The sequence below is a fragment of the Electrophorus electricus genome, chromosome 13, assembly GCF_041902795.1.
Source record: "Electrophorus electricus isolate QZ-2024a chromosome 13, ASM4190279v1, whole genome shotgun sequence".
NCBI lineage: Eukaryota > Metazoa > Chordata > Actinopteri > Gymnotiformes > Gymnotidae > Electrophorus > Electrophorus electricus.
In genome coordinates this window covers 11,550,001-11,567,639 of record NC_137509.1, presented here as the reverse complement: position 1 = coordinate 11,567,639, position 17,639 = coordinate 11,550,001, and the positions used below count along the sequence as shown (strand labels likewise).

At 37.7% G+C, this 17,639-nt stretch overlaps 2 protein-coding genes and 1 long non-coding RNA gene across 7 annotated transcripts; 1 reads left to right on the top strand and 2 right to left on the bottom strand.

Moving 5' to 3' along the window:
* Positions 1-1,341: 1,341 nt before the first annotated feature.
* On the top strand, positions 1,342-5,175 carry zgc:92664 (BPTF-associated chromatin complex component 1). Of its 4 annotated transcripts, none has more exons than XM_027015640.3 (6): positions 1,342-1,733; positions 1,915-2,009; positions 2,622-2,723; positions 3,089-3,309; positions 3,922-4,026; positions 4,299-5,175. In XM_027015640.3, the coding sequence occupies exons 1-6, from the start codon at positions 1,701-1,703 to the stop codon at positions 4,361-4,363; spliced, it is 621 nt and encodes a 206-aa protein (XP_026871441.3). In that variant the 5' UTR covers positions 1,342-1,700; the 3' UTR covers positions 4,364-5,175. The 4 variants fall into 4 exon arrangements, with proteins under 4 accessions (XP_026871441.3, XP_026871442.3, XP_026871443.3 ...); XM_027015641.3 differs by having other exon boundaries at positions 1,343-1,586; XM_027015642.3 differs by lacking the exon at positions 2,622-2,723 and having other exon boundaries at positions 1,343-1,733.
* Positions 5,176-7,133: 1,958 nt separating this feature from the next.
* On the bottom strand, positions 7,134-9,696 carry LOC145643517 (uncharacterized). Its single transcript, XR_014115964.1, has 3 exons — positions 9,288-9,696; positions 8,915-9,025; positions 7,134-7,380 (listed from the first exon to the last, which is right to left on the bottom strand). It is a non-coding gene; the product is annotated as an uncharacterized LOC145643517 (long non-coding RNA).
* A 4,292-nt stretch (positions 9,697-13,988) lies between these two features.
* On the bottom strand, positions 13,989-17,068 carry si:dkey-6n21.13 (P2Y purinoceptor 3). 2 transcript variants are annotated; one of them, XM_035519903.2, is made up of 2 exons: positions 16,966-17,068; positions 13,989-16,259 (listed from the first exon to the last, which is right to left on the bottom strand). In XM_035519903.2, the coding sequence occupies exon 2, from the start codon at positions 16,117-16,119 to the stop codon at positions 14,851-14,853; it is 1,269 nt and encodes a 422-aa protein (XP_035375796.1). In that variant the 5' UTR covers positions 16,120-16,259; positions 16,966-17,068; the 3' UTR covers positions 13,989-14,850. The 2 variants fall into 2 exon arrangements, with proteins under 2 accessions (XP_035375796.1, XP_026871420.2); XM_027015619.3 differs by lacking the exon at positions 16,966-17,068 and adding an exon at positions 16,441-16,479.
* Between the last annotated feature and the right edge of the window lie 571 nt (positions 17,069-17,639).

Genomic DNA, 17,639 nt, shown 5'->3' with positions numbered 1-17,639 from the left:
GGTGTAGAGTTTTATTTAGTAAAGTTTTTTTTATCTTACATAAAATGATCATCAGTACAAGTGATATGTGCATATAAACCTCCCTTGTATTTATGCCAAATGTATTGCCCCATCTTGTGCTATTACATGAAGTAAGGGGGTTAAGTGATAGTTTAAATCAAATAGTGATATATTCAGAAATCTTCTGAAAGCAAAGGATAGCACTATTCATTAAGATGCTACAGACAGAGCAGAATGAAAACAAGCTAAAGACACTAAAAGCATAACACTGTATATTGATGTAACATGGCATAATTACACTGTTATAATCTAATGCGGCATAACTACACTATGTTATATTCGAATCTAACAAGTGGCACAACCACACAGTATTATAATCTAACATGGCAAGATTTAAAGCTGCTGAAAGCGATATGGTGAGACTAAGAAATACCACTAAAAATAAATTATATGGAATCTGCATTTCCTGATGTGATTAGCTAATGTGAGAGAAAGCTTAAGGCATATAAGACAATACAAATGGTACCATTTTCCATGCTGTTCTAAGCTATGTTGTCTTTTACATTCTAATAGCTATCAATAAACTAAAGCTATCCCTCTGGGGGTAGAGAAAAAATTAGGGAGAAGCACAATTACACTGGCCAGTAATCATGGACCAGCTCAAAAGTGTAAGCACTATGGTATAATTGTTAAGAGGAACTGCGCTAAAAGCAAACAGCAAAGCTTTAGGACATGGAATTCAGATACATGTACAACCTCTTAACCAAGTGAATGAGTACCAGACTCTGCTGTTATTCTTCAGAACCAGCAGAACGAAATTCTTAATAATCTAAAGCCCAGGAATTGTATAACTTCAGATACACCCAACACGTAAAACGTCAATAACTTTGCAGTTTCTGGCGGCTGTTTTAAGCTTACTTTTTAAATGTGTAGTGCGGTTTTTCGCCCTCAAGAGGTCATCTTGTGCTCAGAGCTCGTATGGCACTTTTAGACTATCTGCACTGTGTCGATATCCCTGATATGCGAGCGCAAATGTTTCTTTTAGTTTCACATTTGCGTAACGTCCTAGGTCATCATCCCCAATAAAGCATTTAATTGATTTCATTATTTTTAACATGTTTACATTCGTTGAATATATTTAATACGTATGTACTTTGAGTAAGCCTCCAAATCCCATGACAATGGTAGAATTGTACCAAAATGTTTCCAAAATATCGAGGCGTTTTCTTTTAACGATAAATCACAGGAAAAAAAATCATTTTTGCTGCGCTTTTTTTAACGCCACTTTGAATGGGTTGAGGACCTGACTAGATCGAACCAATCACGGAACGCGACAGATGCTGCACCAATGGACATCGAGGACGGGAATGAAACGTTTATGGCGCACTAATGACACATTTAGTTTAAGATACTTTACTACAAGATTAATATTCCAACTATACTCTCAAATACACACAGTGCTTAGATTGCGCTGCTGAAGAACAGTCTTTTCCTGCATTTTAAAACGGGGGGGAAAAAAACTAACTAGCTAGCTAGCAAGCAATCTAGCTAGCTCAGGAGGAACAATGACCTCGGCATCAACGAAGGTAGTGAGTTACTTGCTAGTTGGTGTCATGGAGCTGATGTTGGCGGTCTGTGTTACAGCTGAACGGCTTTACCCAAAGCAGCTGGCCAGCACTGGCTGGTTTGCTTCTTTATAGATGTTTGTGCAGTCAAGAGTCCGTAGCCTAGCTGTATGTATGTTTTGTTTTTTTTTTCGTTTGACTTAGCTAGCTGCTAGCTGGCATCTTCATATTTGCCGTCTATTCTGTTCGATGCCAGTTACCAGTTTACGAATAGTCCAGTTTTTCGTGATTTACAGAGATAGCTAACGGCAGGGTTGATTTTATGCCTTTCGATAACATTTTCGCTTAGGTTGGTGAGATCTTCTCTGCAGCAGGAGCTGCTTTTACTAAATTAGGGGAGCTCACCATGCAGCTGCACCCAGTGGCTGATTCTAGTCCAGCAGGGTAAGTTTTACTGTAGGCGAATGTGTGTGGGGGTTCAGACCGTACAACCACTGCTGATGGAGTATCATTTGGGTGGTAGCCAATTCTCAACAAAGCATCAGTGCTGACATGGTTGACCATTCGTTACCCTCATCAAGAACTGAGAGGTGGACAGTAAATTGTAGATGGCAAAAGGTGGGACTAGAGCCCAAAAATGTTCATTAAGAGTTCCTAATTAAGTGGCTGGCAAGTGTATTTGGCTACATATCCCACTAGTGTAGTAAATCTTTCCGGTTGAATTTGTGTTCAAAGTTACATATATATATTTGAGTTTGTTAATGCTTCTTCAGTGATGATTTTTAATGCTTGATAGCCTTGATTGTTTTTGTTTTCTCTTGAATTTCTCAAAGATTAAAAAAAAAAAAAGTTACTGTCATTCCTGTGTTGGTTAGTCAAGGTCTTGAAATCTAATTAAAATCTGTGATTCTTCCATATTAAACAAGCATAAACATTTGTATATGCTGTCTCTTACATTAACATTCTTAAGGTTTTATAGAACACAAGACTTTCACAATTTTAGTCAGTATAGTCACACCATGGGACATGTCCCCTGGTTGCTGTCTCCCCTTGCAGAGCTAAATGGACGGATACTGAGATTGAGATGCTCCGGTCAACAGTTAGGCGCTTTGGTGACGACTTGAACACACTCAGCTCGGTCATCAAGAAGCGCACTGTGTAAGGAATTGATTCTCCTTACTATAACTTATATGCTGGGCCTGACTGTACTTGTCTCAGCTACAGCGTATAGGATTTAGGCTCAGTGGCAACAAATGGTAGTTTTGGAAATGCATGTAAGAGGATTTTTTTCCCCCTAGAATTTAAATGGATGGCACCAGCTTTGTTTAGCTTTTTCCGTGGTTTGGTTATTATTGTAGCATTCTTTGTGGAAATTCAAGAGAAACAAAAATAATACATTTCATTTGTTTTGTATCATTAACATTTGTAATCCAAGGGGGGCTGAAAAAACCTATAAAGACTTCATGCTTTAGTTGAATTTGTATGCCTCACGAATTAAGTTTAACTCAACACCCTGTGATTAGGGCACAAATAAAGACTACTGTCAAGAGGAAGCTTTATGAAGACAGCGGAGTTCCTTTGTCTTCAGACTCACCGAAGAAAAGTACCAAAAAGCTACAGGTTGCCATGGCTCCCCCTCCACCACCTACAGTCATAGCTGTACCAACTTCTCAGGTTGTGGTATCAGCAGGCTTACCGGGTCCATCCACAGGTCCAGCCAGCATTAAGAAGCCAAAGACGGCAGGTGAGCTTCACCACACAAAGTTATGGCAGTCCATATTCTTGCTCTAACCAAGCTCCCTGTACAGCTGTAGAAGATATTCAGTGTTAATGGCTTAGTTCTGGTGTGTTGGAAGCTAAGTTTGAGCAAAAATGTGGACCAGCTGGTGGGTTCTAAGAACATCTGTGTTTGTTTTAACTCAGTATACTACATATGTTCAATCTACAGTAAACGTTAGTACATATACAGGTATTTAGCATATAAAATAAAATGTATGTTAATCTGCATAGACTTCCCATGTTGTGCTACCTACCCCGTGTGTGCGCGCATGCAGTGTGATGTGAACATGTCTTTTGGTAATTTTTCCTGAGAGCAAAGATCAGACTAAGACAACAGCTGCCTCACTATATTACACTGATCTACATAGAGAATTTCCATTCATGAATACACTGTGGATAGAGTATGAGAGTTCAAAACAAATGACTCTTTTAGAAAAGGCCCCTTTCTATAGGTGTACTTGAAATTTTGAAAAACTAAAAAAAAAAAAAAAATTTAAAAACTGCCTAGTGTCCTTAATACATGGGTATAACTTATTATAAAGCATCATTATGTTCTTTCTTTTTTTTCCATCAACAGATGTTACTCTCAGTGCTCTGAATGACTCTGATGTGAACAGCGATCTGGTAGATATTGAGGGACTTGGTGACAACTCCGCAACAAAAAAGCTCAATTTTGATCAAGGTACCAAAATATGTATCCATCCAGTCGGTAGACGTGCATGTTGAACTTACCAATGCCACTGAGTTGGTGTCAGTTAATAGTTCACCCTTCAAAGGTGAAAAAGTATTTGGCACCCTTCATCCTCTATACATTCTCAATATTTATTTCATTTGGGATACCTAACATTTATAATGCCAAAACCAAATGCTTTCGTTAAATAACATGTACTGTATTGTTTTCACTGAGCAAGCTGATGTTGAAGATTAGATCCACTTTTTTACCCTGTCCTTCAGAAAGTCTAAATCTCGACTCCAGTCTCATCATGAACTCTAGTGATCTGCCTCTACTGTCCCGCTGAACCCAGCTCTCTACTAAAGCATCAAATGGAAAAGAAACCTTTCACATCACTTCTGTCTGGGTGCACCTCCAGGAAGTTCACTCTGGCCTGAAGAAACTGTCTCAGTTGTTAAACCTTCCACCTTTTACAGATGGAGCCTAAATTGTAGTTAGAATTTGAATCCAATGTTACATTTATAAAATAGAGGGAGACCTCTCTTGAAATAATATTGCTTGGTTTCAGATTCCTGTTTTCAAATTTGTTGGAATAAAAAAAATGGTGTAAAACATGGTGGTAAAAAAAATTTAATAACTTTTAGATGTTACGGCCAACAATTTTTCATATACTACTTCTCTGTTGGCTGCCAACAGGGCTTGGAAAAATCCCAAGTTGTAAATTCACTTAAAGTAGGATTTATTTTTTAAAATGGTCTCCCCATTAATGCACTTTTATTTTTTGTAATTCTGTTTATCAGAACAGTATGTTCATGAAAATGGGATTCTGTACTCTGTATGTCAAGTAGTTTGTGTAAGAGCATTTTGACCCAAATTTGTACATGTATTAATTTTATTATTTGTCAGAAAAATGCAGACTTCTTGCATGAAAATTATGTTGTAACATTTGCTTACTTTTCCCAGATTTTGTAGTGTTTTACAGGCGCAGTTTGCGTAAGCCTAAGATCACCAGAGCATTGAAAAGTTGAAAAGAACTCCAACCTTTATAGAAATGTTCCTTCTTCGGTTGGGATTCTCTAACCTGAGCTCATGGGTCATGCGATCAACAAATACATTTGTATTCTAATATTAAATTATGCTTGAGCAACTGAAAACCTCTCCACTTTGTTCCTGAACAGTGTCATTGATTTCTATGAAATCACCAGTTCTACAAAAAATGTGGGGGTGGGTTTAAACTTAGCAATGTGTCAGTAAGGCATGGGCAGAATTTATAAAACATTAGCATTAAATCTTAGAAAGAGAAAGCCTGAATGTTCCTCCATCAAATTACCCATTAAGAAACTATTAAGAAAATGTCCTACTTAAGACAAGGTAGATACAAGTCCAACTTCTAAGAACTCCATTTTGTGACTTGTATTAGTGTGCATTTGACTTGATGTTGATGACTTGATGCAAAAAAAGTTACAAATAACATTAATTGTAGAGGTTACTCTTGAAGTCGTGAATTTCTTATTTCTAGGTGTACAAGTAAGAATAAAACTGCATATCATTTCAGAAAGTAAAAAGTCATTTTCCAACAAGATAGCCCAAGGCTGACTTTTGCAATATTTGGCAAATAATGGTCAGTGAAACTGCAGTTTTGGCCATTTCTGGCACACATGCATAAATTCAACATAAATGGTTCATTTTACCCAGAAAGCCCCAATTATTCCAGTGTCGCTGATACTATAATAAAATCATCCAGCAATCACAGCCTGTTGAATATAGCTGAATGGTAAATGAGCGATGTTCTCAAATAGTGATGAGCTGACAAATTACATTAATGATTCCTAAAGACAAGCCATACAATGTGATAACAGTGAAATGTTAAGAAAAACAGGACTCCATGTAAAGAGGTCACATGAAGGATTGGTTTGTCATTTTTCTCTATGTAAAATTTTATATATCTAAAAAATGTATTACCACCCTACATGCATCTTAGTGACCATTGTTACATTTTTTTTTTTTTTTTTGGGGGGGGGGGGGGGGGGGTCCTTTACTAATGTCTAAAGTATTTTTATTCATTGCTGTTTCTAAACAACAAAAGTACATTTTTGTTTCAATACACTTTTTTAAAGCAATGGACCACAAAAACAAAAGATATAAACACCTCAGACATTATTATTTACACAACTTACATGATCCATAACATGTGACTATGAAACACACCCCACATCCATCTGGAAGGACAGGCCTTTTTCATGTCAACCTGCATTCAAGAGATGAAGAGTGTGTGTGTCTGACGGGAGCAGCACAAACCATACTGGCAACCCAGGGAGAGGGCAGCTGCCAATATTGATGTGCTGCTAGTGTCAGGCACACTGAGACAAAGCTGCAGTAATGAGTATGTGGTCTGGAGAAGGAACAGAGAGTGAGATTAGCACAAAGGATATTTCCCCCATACTACTGCTTGATATACAAGGTGATACACACAGATAAACCTAGTCATCCATCACTACTTTTCTAAAATATTCTTTATTGAAAAGGTAACATAGAAGGTCCTTCAGAGAAAGCTTTTTTTAAAAGGCTGCTGAATGTATGTACTTAAGTTACAAAAAATACTCAGGCCACATGGGTTTTGTCCATTCAAAGTTTGTACTGCACACAGACAAGTGAAAGTTGGTAATACTGTGATGGATCACTGACAACTTAAGAACACAGGATAACCGTTACCAAATCCCTTTCACATCCCTCTATATCTGTTAAAGATGTCACACATTAATGCACTTCGTTGCCTGTATTGTACTACACTTCCACGCCACTGTAGCTTGTTCAACATTAGGAAGTTATATGTTGCCACATCTGTTCAGGTGGTGATGAACATTAAATACTGTATCTTGTAGGATCACCAGGGTTCCCGGTGACAGCACACAATGATTTGGAACTTGCCTTTGAAACCTACAAACCATGATGTGCTGCTAGAGGGTACTCTGGGCTCTATATGAAGATAATGTGAGATGCTGAAACTCCATACATCAAAGGAAACACTTGCAGAGATGGGGTTGGGCATGGGGGGGAGGAATATTTTCTAAAACAAGTACAATCTTTAATTAATATCCCTGCTTTTTTTTTTTATTACATATTTTGAGTCATTACAAGTCAACCCCAACAGTTAGAGAAGTGGATGCAACAATGCATAGTGGAAATAAGACTCAATTAGTGGTTAAAAAATATCTGGTGTACTTTAGAAACATTGCTGTTTTTTACATTCAGCAGAAAGTAGGCCACTTTAATCGTGTTGTCCTAGATCATCATGAAGGTTGTGGTCATCATCATCTTTTTAGGCCATGTTAATAATGCCTTTTTAAACCTAAAAGTGACTTACTGTACATGGTGAGAATGGATGGTGACAAGAAAAGTAAAATGGTGAATTTAGAAGGCAGATCACAGAGGAAACAAATTAGTCAAAACGTTAGTCCACAAAAATGTGTCTCCTGAATACTTTACACTACAATAAATGGACTTAAAACAAAAACAAATTCAATGGTTAAAAGACATTATGGCTTCAGCTATTTTAACCAAATCATTTGCACTCGTGATTTTTCTTACTGTATTATCTTCCATGATTTAAACATATTACTTTTTTTTTTTTTAAGAAAATTACATGATCCCATCACTCAAAAATAATTTAAAAGGGGGTTGAAAATATGGTGTTAGGGACAAAATTAAATTGAATACACAAAAATACTACATGAAAGAGGTTACAACCGAAATTTGTATTTCACAATGATAAAAGTGTATTGAGACATTATTTAATATTACATAGCCAGAATTTTTAAAATGTGTTAACAGTGTGGAAAAATAGTTAAATGAATTAGAAAAACAATTGTAATAGCTTTGCATATTTCGAAAGTGCCACAGAAAGTGATGAGACAGATGAAAGGAGTGGAAGAACAGACATATATGGGAATCACAAAGGTGTGACCTTGACAGTGACATTCAATCAAGTCAAACCTGATGGAAATTCCTTTGTTGAGTAAAAGTGATATAGAGCATCAGAATAATCAGACTGAGATTTATTAATGTTTTAATATTTATAGCAAATCGTATGTTTAATAAAAGCGGGCCTTGCACAAACCTTAGAAGGCATTCATACACCATCACTGAAATAGTTAAATAGTGTAGTGGCCTAATTAAGATGGAAAACCAGAATTCTCACTTAATAAAATATGTGTTCCATTTTATTATAAATTAATCACTGAGAAACAGAAAGATTACTACTTAAGGAACACCTTCTATCTTTAATTGTTGTAGTGTGTGTATCTGAAAAACTAGGCCCCTGTGGTGCACTCAAGCCTTAGTGAAATTAAAACAGTCAGGATCTTAAAAAATACACAAAATCTGTATTAATGCACAAAAAAATGTAATTGTCATAATTTAGTTACTGAAGCATAAAATGTCAAATGAACATTCAAAAATAAGTTAAACAGACTTAGTCTAAAAATGTACTGCACATTACTGAAAGATAGTTGTTTGAAACTTAACAATTACATGTGATAAGGGCAGCCTATTTGAAATCTTAATCAAATTATCACGTCAGCACAGTTGAAGGCATTCATTTCTATTGCCAGCTGTTCATCGAGAAAGAACACAAAAGAAAGAAAAAAAGAATGAGATCAGGGAGGCAATAAAGAGCAGAGAGAGAGAGACATAAAGAGAGAGAGAGAAATATATAGAGAGAGAGTGGAGTAAGACTGAGTGAATATAAGAAAAGAATAGGCTGCAAATGGGTGGGGAATGCGAGTGAGAGCGAGCTCACGCGCGCACACACACCCTGGCCTAACTTTGCTTACCCATTAAAAACCAGGGGCCATTTTGGTTAAGCTTTGAAGCAGACACAGAAAAGAAATACACTTACCTCGATCCTTTTTTTAAAGCCTGTTAAGCAACAGGGGAGAGGTGAAGGTGTCTGGTACTCCTAAAAGCAACCTTACTGAACACCCATCTTCCAGTCTATTCAGTTCTCCACCTGGACAAGGGAAAAAAAACATTTTAAACTAGCTAAATTCAAATTTTACTTTTTTTAAGTTTTCAAAAAGGCAAAAAGTTTTTTTTAAAGACAGTTTTGCTATCTTTCTGTGAAATAGGTTAAAAGACACCGATTAAGGTTTGTCAATTTCAAAAATGCAAGTTCCTTAAAAATACACAGCAAATTCAACAAATAAACCAGTTAGGCAACTTAAAACAAATTTGTAGCAATGAAATTAAAAAGGAAACAAATCCACACATACACTTATCAATGGGCATTCCAAGTCTTAATTTGAGGTCAAAAATACACCCACTCGTCTAAGACTGGGGCTCCCATTCCAGGATGGGGGGTTCCAGGAGTAAAATAAGTGCCTAAACCTTTTGTCCCCCACCACCTATTTTCAGCCCTTAAACCCTTTTTCTTTCCCTGTTCACTTCCAGACCAGCAGTCCATGCAGTGTGCAGCCTCTGCTTAGCTGTAGCTAGTGAGGCTGTCTGAGGAACTTGGTAGGCATAAAAAGCAGGGGTTGTAGCCTTTTTCCCGGGGCATCACTTTCTACAATTAAAATGAACATTTTGGGGGCCCCCAAAAAATCCCAAAAAAAATCAGTATGTCGCCCTAGGGTCCTCTTAGAAGGGTGTGAAATTTGGGGACTGATACTTCAACCATCCCCGGGCAAAAAATTAATTTGTGGGACTTGGTGTCTACGGCGCGCCAGTACTCTCGCTTGCTTGATTTCTTGCACTCTTGCCAAAGCATTCACACGGCCAACGGAGAGAAAGGGAGGGAGTGAGGGGGGTGGGGGGACGACAAAAGAGGGAGCAGGCTCGACTGCAGAAACGCAGGGAAAGAGGGAAACGCAACCAAGAAAAGTGTTGTGCATTTGTGGTATTTTGGTGCTATAATGCAAGAAAGCTTTCATTACAAACTCTCAACTCTGGTAACCGCAGATGGATGAATTCTAGGTTCAAACACATTTAAACATTTTCATTCTTGGCCTTGGTTTCACACTGAAAAGTGAAACAACAACAAAGAAATACAACAGCAAGCAGGGGAACAAAAATAAAAGTAGTAGGAAAAAAAAAAGTTCAAAGAGCTCTCTTATGCTTTTATGAATTTGAAGGTCTGAATACCCATGTTGGTTTATGTAGCAGCACTGTGGGCTCTGTAGAATTAGACTAGGTACAAGTGGAGAATATGTTGATCTGGTTGCACAGATAGGTTTACTAAGGAGGATAACTGGGCTCGAACAGTTGCACGTGCACACACGCGCACACAGCCAGACAAGACAAAGGCCTCTGCATGATACACAACCAAAAAGCAAAAGCCAAAAGAAAGCAAAGTCTCAGTCAATTGATGAAAGGCTGTCCTGTGCAGGTCTAGAAGATTTAATCACCATTTATGATCAGCCAAAAATTAGTCACAATTCATAATGACCACCACAGACTACAGACTGGCCATCATTAAAATTATTTGGGGGGGGAACTAATTTAATCACACCCCATATATATATATATATATATATATATATATATATATATATATATATATATATATATATATATAAAAGAATTTTCCATAAAGGTTACTTAAGCTAGTTACTACTTTAGCAGGTCTTTATCTACTACCTTCGAGCACCATTTAATTCTGCTCAAAACATATCTTCACTAAGCCTCAGTAACCACAAACAAAAACAGGAAGACTAAGAACAAACCATAGACGAAACTCCATCAAAGCCCTTGATATAAAATTTCTTTGATAATTTTCAATTTTAAAAATTGAACAAGACTTCTGATTTACATGACAAGTGATTTATTTTAAGATACAAATAAGAGTTTCAAACTGAAATTCCACAAAAACTACTGTGGTTGATAAAAATGACCAAAATATTGTGAAGAGTAATTTCACCTAAAATCAACCATCAGAGAAAAATGTGCCATTTTGTAGTACATGCAGCGCAAATGTAAATTAAATAGATAAATCATATATGGTGTGAGTTTTACATTTAATCATGCAAAGGTTTAATTTTAAAGTAGCTGAATCAACATCAAATTAGAGTTAACAATATATGCTTAATTCCCTGAGATATGTTTGCATATCATTACCACTGCTTTTCAGCAACTTAAAAATATATTGGAAAAACAAATCCTTAAGTGAGCTCTGACCACAGGTTCTCATAAGACAACATATGGTTTCCCATCACCTCTAAGTTTTTATATTGCAGTGTAATTTTCTAACTGGGCACAAGGACTTATATTACTGCAAACAGCAATACTCCAAAAACACAAAACAAAACAACAACCATTCAATAAGCACCTGCATCTTGCCCACTGTCGTACCTCTGTTAATTCAGCAACTAAAACCAACTGTTCCCACTATGCGCTCTGCCAAGTCTTCTTCCAAAGAGACAACCTGAACTTTTACCTTTAACTTTACTGTGCTTCTTTAAACTCTATAAATGCACTTTATAAACTACCACATAGCTTGCACAATTTGATGAAGTATATTACAAATTGCAGTTATATTGCTAATATACTAACACGCATTCTACAAGCGAGCACTAATTAAAGTGATTATCAATAAACTAGAACTAATACAAACAGGTACATAAGTCGCGCCAGGTCTAGAATTACAAGAAAATGCATAATGTTAAGTAGAACCGCTTCTCTAAACATACGTACTGAGTGCTAATCATAATGTAATTTGGCACATGACTTTTTTTTCTTCTAAAGAATGTCCGTATCGCTGGGCAGCTGACCATTCGCCACACATCAGAATCAGAATCACTTTATTCCGCCAAGTATGTGTATACACATACAGAGAATTTGTCTTGGTGAGTGCCCACATGTATAATCTTATCTTAGGCAGGCAGCATGATAGAGTTTGTAGCTAAATAATCAACGTTTCTTATACACGAACGTATAATATATGCTGATTGGACAACCAAGCACGAAGCGCAAATCCCTGCAGTTACGCATACCACATTTTAGATGCTTTTTGGGGTCCCTTTGAGGAGACAGTTTCTCGAGTAATTCAACAATGAAGCAACATATCCCCATTATGCATGTGCAAGTTGTCAAAATACAAAACACGGTTGAAGCTTCTTATAAGAGCAACATTGTTAACTACATTTAATATTCTGCAGTGATAAAATAAGCTAGGTTCTGTCAAAGGACATCCAACTAGCTAAATAATTAGCGGAAAACTGGGAGTGGTTCCTGCCGTAGAAGAAATCAAGCTTTAAACCTATATTTATCTAAACGTCACCAGGATAAACAACCAAATAACAAGCGTCAGCTAATGGCTTTTGTTTATTACAACAGACAAGACAGCTGGGTTAGCTAATTTTTTAACAAGCTTTTGACAGAACAGGTGCTGTTACACTAACTAGTTAGTTACCTAGCTAGCTAACTTAAGAATACACCCAAGAGCATTTTGTTCAACAAGCCGGCTTGGCATAAGGTTTCTCCTACGATGAATATCGCCAGCTAGCCTGCATAGGTAGCAGTACACACAGCCAGATAGCTAGCTACCGAATTACTAGAGATATTATCTAACCTAACTAGCCAGCCAGTTGCTAGGTAACAAAACTAGCACCGGCGTATTTAACGTACAAACCTGTCAGCTAACAATAATGCTCCCGAACAACCGTTACTCTTTAAACCCTGGTAAACTAGCGCTGTTAGCAGGCGGAGACCAATAATTCGGAATTACCAACATCTTAATTATATGCCAATACTGCTTGGTCAGTGTTACTAACGTTACCTACAATTACTATAATAGTACAAACATAGCTATGCATCAAATAAACAAATAAGACGAAGTAGCTGTTGGCTTATTTGAAGACTAGATTAGCTGTCCTTATCTATTTTTGCAAAAGCATTTGAAAAATATATCGTAGGATTGGTTAGCTAGCTAGGTTAGCTAACCCATATAATACATTTAGAAGAACTGTGTATTATTTCTAAAATGTAAAATATTGACTTACCTCTGTTAAAAATGTTCTGACCTGGGTCCATGTAATCATTGCAATTTGCAAAATAATGAAAGACGCAGAAAGCATTTCTTTAAAAAAAAACAACTAAAACAAAAAAAACTAACAAAATTACAAAATTGTAGCTATCAAGAGTTACATTCACTCGTGCTCTGAAGTTTGAAAATGGCGCCAACGCTTCACCGCAGCAGTTCTAGACTGATGACACAAGGCAAAGAAAAAAATAAATATAAATTTTCTTCTGTATGTTATATATTTTTTTTTACAAGCGAATCTATTGCATTTTGGACAATCTTAACGAAACCTGGTATCCAGTATTCATATAATTGCTTCAGGATTTTTTAAAAAATATTTTTGTTAAATTATTTTAACGGTCAGAGATTTTTTTTACCGCGGTGCAGGACGGGAATTGCCTTGGCTGGTTTTGTTTTGAATTTCCAAACTGCAAATCCCGGATGTTCCATAGTTCGCCCCCTATTGCGCTATCGACACGCTGCAGCGTGTTTAGTTCAATTCTGTTCGGATCCCAACCTTTAGGGTATACCTACGGTGCTGCACGTGGTCATCGGATGAATCTACCACAAAACATTTACCCAGGTGGTTTAAAATGCAAATTTCTGATTTAGTATAAAATATAATTACCAAAGATAATTATATTTTAGGATTTTAACTACTTTCTTCGCTTCAGTACACATGACCTAACCTGTCAACGAATATGACAGATAATTAAAACTACGTACCTGCAACATAACGTTTTCAGACATGTTAGGAAATATTACGGGACAATTACAATGGGAAGAATTTTTCACATACAGGCTACTGCATTTATATGTAAACTAGGCACTGTTAGACCATTTGGTTTATTTCCGTCGAAAGGATAGCATATGTTCCTCGTGTTCGTGGATTGTAAATGACAACGTTTTATTCAAAATATAATTTATTAAATGTTTATTAAAACTGTGAGCAGTAATAGTCTACTAGTAACAATAGTAATAGTCTGTAGGGATTACTGGTTGAAATGGCAGGCAGGGTAAAATGAGACAAATGAGAGAGAGCATACCTGCATATAAATTTGGTGCTGAAAACAGCAACGTGTTCTATAATTAATAATCTAATTTAGGGGTGAAAATTGCCTAGGTCCCCTGACTTAACTGTTAAAAAATGGAAATTATTAACATTGCCTAATACATAACCAGTTGTGGATCAGCAGTGTCTTTCTCACTTTCTAATGACGAGCTCTAAACGGACTTTGACAGACATTTCATTGACTATGACCTAACCCCCTCTTTATCCTTCTCCAAACTACAAATTCAACTACAAAGCCATTTTAAAGCATATGTATGCACCACAATGTAAATCTGTCCATTTTCACTCTTATTTCTAATTATTTGCAATTTAATAAAGGCTGAATTGCAAATATAGTTTATTTACAGTTTAATCATTCATGTGTGAGCAACAACACTTATGGACAAAGTACCTATGTCCATAAGGAAGTGTACCCAAAACAAAAACAGTTGTCTGATACATGAGTGGCATATCTGAGTTTTCATACTGTGGTGAAATAGGCAAAAAGGGTAAAAGTAGACTATGCAAATTAATACTACTCAATTGTATAAATCACTTTATTGATTCATAATTATCACATTATCTGATTATCAATTAGGAAGGGTTTTTTTTTTTGCCTACTATTTCTTATGTTATACAAGATTAACGGCAGATCCACAACTTTTACCCTCTATATTTCTTTTTTAAATGTCTGATTATACATCAGGGGAATTTATAGTGATAACATCTCAACCACATTTGACATCTCTGCTTCCACTTTACAGCTTCAGGGTTTGTCTCTGAATATGGTCTTTTCTGCCTTGAGGTCATTGTCTTTATGCTTTCTTGCCTCTTCAATGTCTTCCTCTTCATTCATACCCTTTCCCAGCATCCTCAAAGGCCAAAGGAGGCTCTGTTGGGTGGGCTGTGGTTTGTGACAGCATGGCCCACTTTTTTCCTTGGTGAGGAAATAGAGTAGAGCGTTGAGCCAGGCATTAAAGGAGGCAAGTGGCCGAGTTATTTTGTAACATATGGACACCATTCGCATCGTGGGGCACCGTACCCCGCTGGTCACCTTAAGCACCAAAAAAATGGTGCGGGTGACATGAAAGGGGAAGAAGCAAAGGGCAAAAAGCAGTGTAATGGTTATGATGGTCTTGATGGACTTGCGACGCCTGTTCACAGAAGGTGAATGAGCCCCTAAAATGATGGCCATACCTGCTCTTCCTGTTCTGGCCCTATTTCCACGCATTGTCCTTGGACCATTGGTAGGAGGTTGGGAGTGCAGTGTTTGAAATATTGCCATAACTACACGAGAGTAACACCATGCAATGATGCTAAAGGGCACAAAGAAACCCACAAGATGAAGAGTTATCCCATAAGGAACATAGACCTGGAATTCATCATCAATAGCATCATCCCAGCAATTCTGGAACCCTTCCATCCTTGGGTGTGTGCTGTCACTGTTTCCAGCTGCCTCTAAAGCCCCAGGGTTTCTTCGATGGGGAAGCAACTCTGTCTGTGCAAAGCGGAAAATTGGGCAGGTCAGGGCAAAGACAGCAACCCATACTAGAACGCAAGTAGCCTTCACAGCTCGCTTGGTCTCCAGGGTGATGGTCCTCATTGGGTGGCAGATGCCCAGATAGCGATGTATAGAGATGCAGGTGAGAAAGAAGATGCTGCAGTACAGATTGAAGTAGAAGAGGAAGCGCACTAAGCGACACATGAAGTCTCCAAACACCCAGTTGTCACGCATGACATAGCTGGCTACCAAGAAGGGCAGGGAGAGGCCGTACATGAAATCAGTCGAGGCCAAGTTTACCATGTAGATCAGAGACGCATTCCAGCGCTTGGTGCCGTGGAAGGAGCGATAGAGCACCACAGAGTTGAGGGTGAGGCTGAAGACAAATGTGAAGGAGTAGCATATGGGGAGGAAGATGTACTTGTAGGACTCATCAATATTGCAGGAGGCAGCAGTAGAGTTGGAAAAGGAGAGGACACCACTGTCGCTTCCTTGCCCTGTTTCGGACAGGACTGTGGTAGCACCTGTCACCATTTCTGTCTGCTTGTGGATCTCTTGTTGAGGGAGTGTTGCTGTCTCATCTTTTGGTTTCCAACTGACAACTTTGGAATGTGCCTCAATTTTCTCTTATTCTGTTTCCCAGTTTTGCCAGCTTGGAGGTTTGCTCTGACTTTCTGTAAAGATAACGCAGTATTTAGAATATGTTTAGCCAAGCACAGAGAATCACACCAATTACACAGGATCTGATAGGTTCATTCGTGTCACTTGCCCAGGGATATGTATCCATAAGATATGGAGTTTCTTTCAATGCCATCTTTGCCCCGCGTTCAAAAACAGCTTTTCTACTTGACTTACCTGATTCTCACTCTCTCTCCCCTTCTTTCACAATCTGCGCTTGCTGTTTGTTCTACCACATTAGTATATGCTGCTGATTCAGGTTCTTTTCACTTCAGTAACTCATCAATCAGTAACTCCACTTCCCCTCTGTGTTCCCAGGGCCATGCATCTCACTTCTTACTACCATCACTTGTCACACCATCCTGGCTCTTCTCCCTCTGTTTGGATCCAAAGATATCGGGGGAGGGACTTTTATTTCAACTTCATCATCTCTCAAGTGATTTTCAGCCATTTCTGTTCTACTTCATGCTATATGCTCCTCCACTGGAGACACAAGTCATGTCAACGGAGCAAAGAGGTCACTCAACCATAAGATAGATAGATAGATAGATAGATAGATAGATAGATAGATAGATAGATAGATAGATAGATAGATATACACACACACACACACACACACACTCGCACGCACGCACGCAGTACATCAGGGTGCACCTAACTGCATCATTAGCTGTGATGTTACACATAAACAGGAAGACTTACCAGATCAACAGAAGACACCCATGTGAAAGACAGCAGCCCCTTTTTAGTATATTTTCCTTTTCAGGACTTTAAAGTGCGTCTTCTCTGCTGCTTGCCAAACCAGTCGTGGCCCGTTCTGTACATTTCTTCCTTCACCGTGATTCCTTCTCGACTCTTCATTCCCTCCCCTCATCCCTCCCCCATCTACCTGCTTTCTTCTACTTGTGCTGAGCTGGCCTTTCTAACATATAAACTCTGACTCAGGCATGACACACAGTAACCTTTTTTTGATCTGACTTTAAAACAAAAACATTAAGGTCTAGTCCACCTATTGTGAACAAAGTCTACACCTGCTATACGCAACATCTATTCAGTATACAGTATTTTCAATTCTACAGAAAACTCCATAAACAGTCATGATTTGTATACCAACACAATTTAATTCTTCCAGATGGTGTTTTAGGACCTGTAATCTAGCATGTGAGGCTTGGTCAATTTGACTCTTCCATAATTTTCACTTGGGTGTCAAATATACATCCATATCTCACCCCTCTTGGAGTTTATTGCTTTATCTATTAGCATCACAATGTCTGTGTGTGACTGTAAACTATTGACTATTAAATTATAGATATAAGCCGAAATTAACTGGAATGATTAAATAAAATATTTTTGTAAAAAAAAAAAAAAAAAAAAAG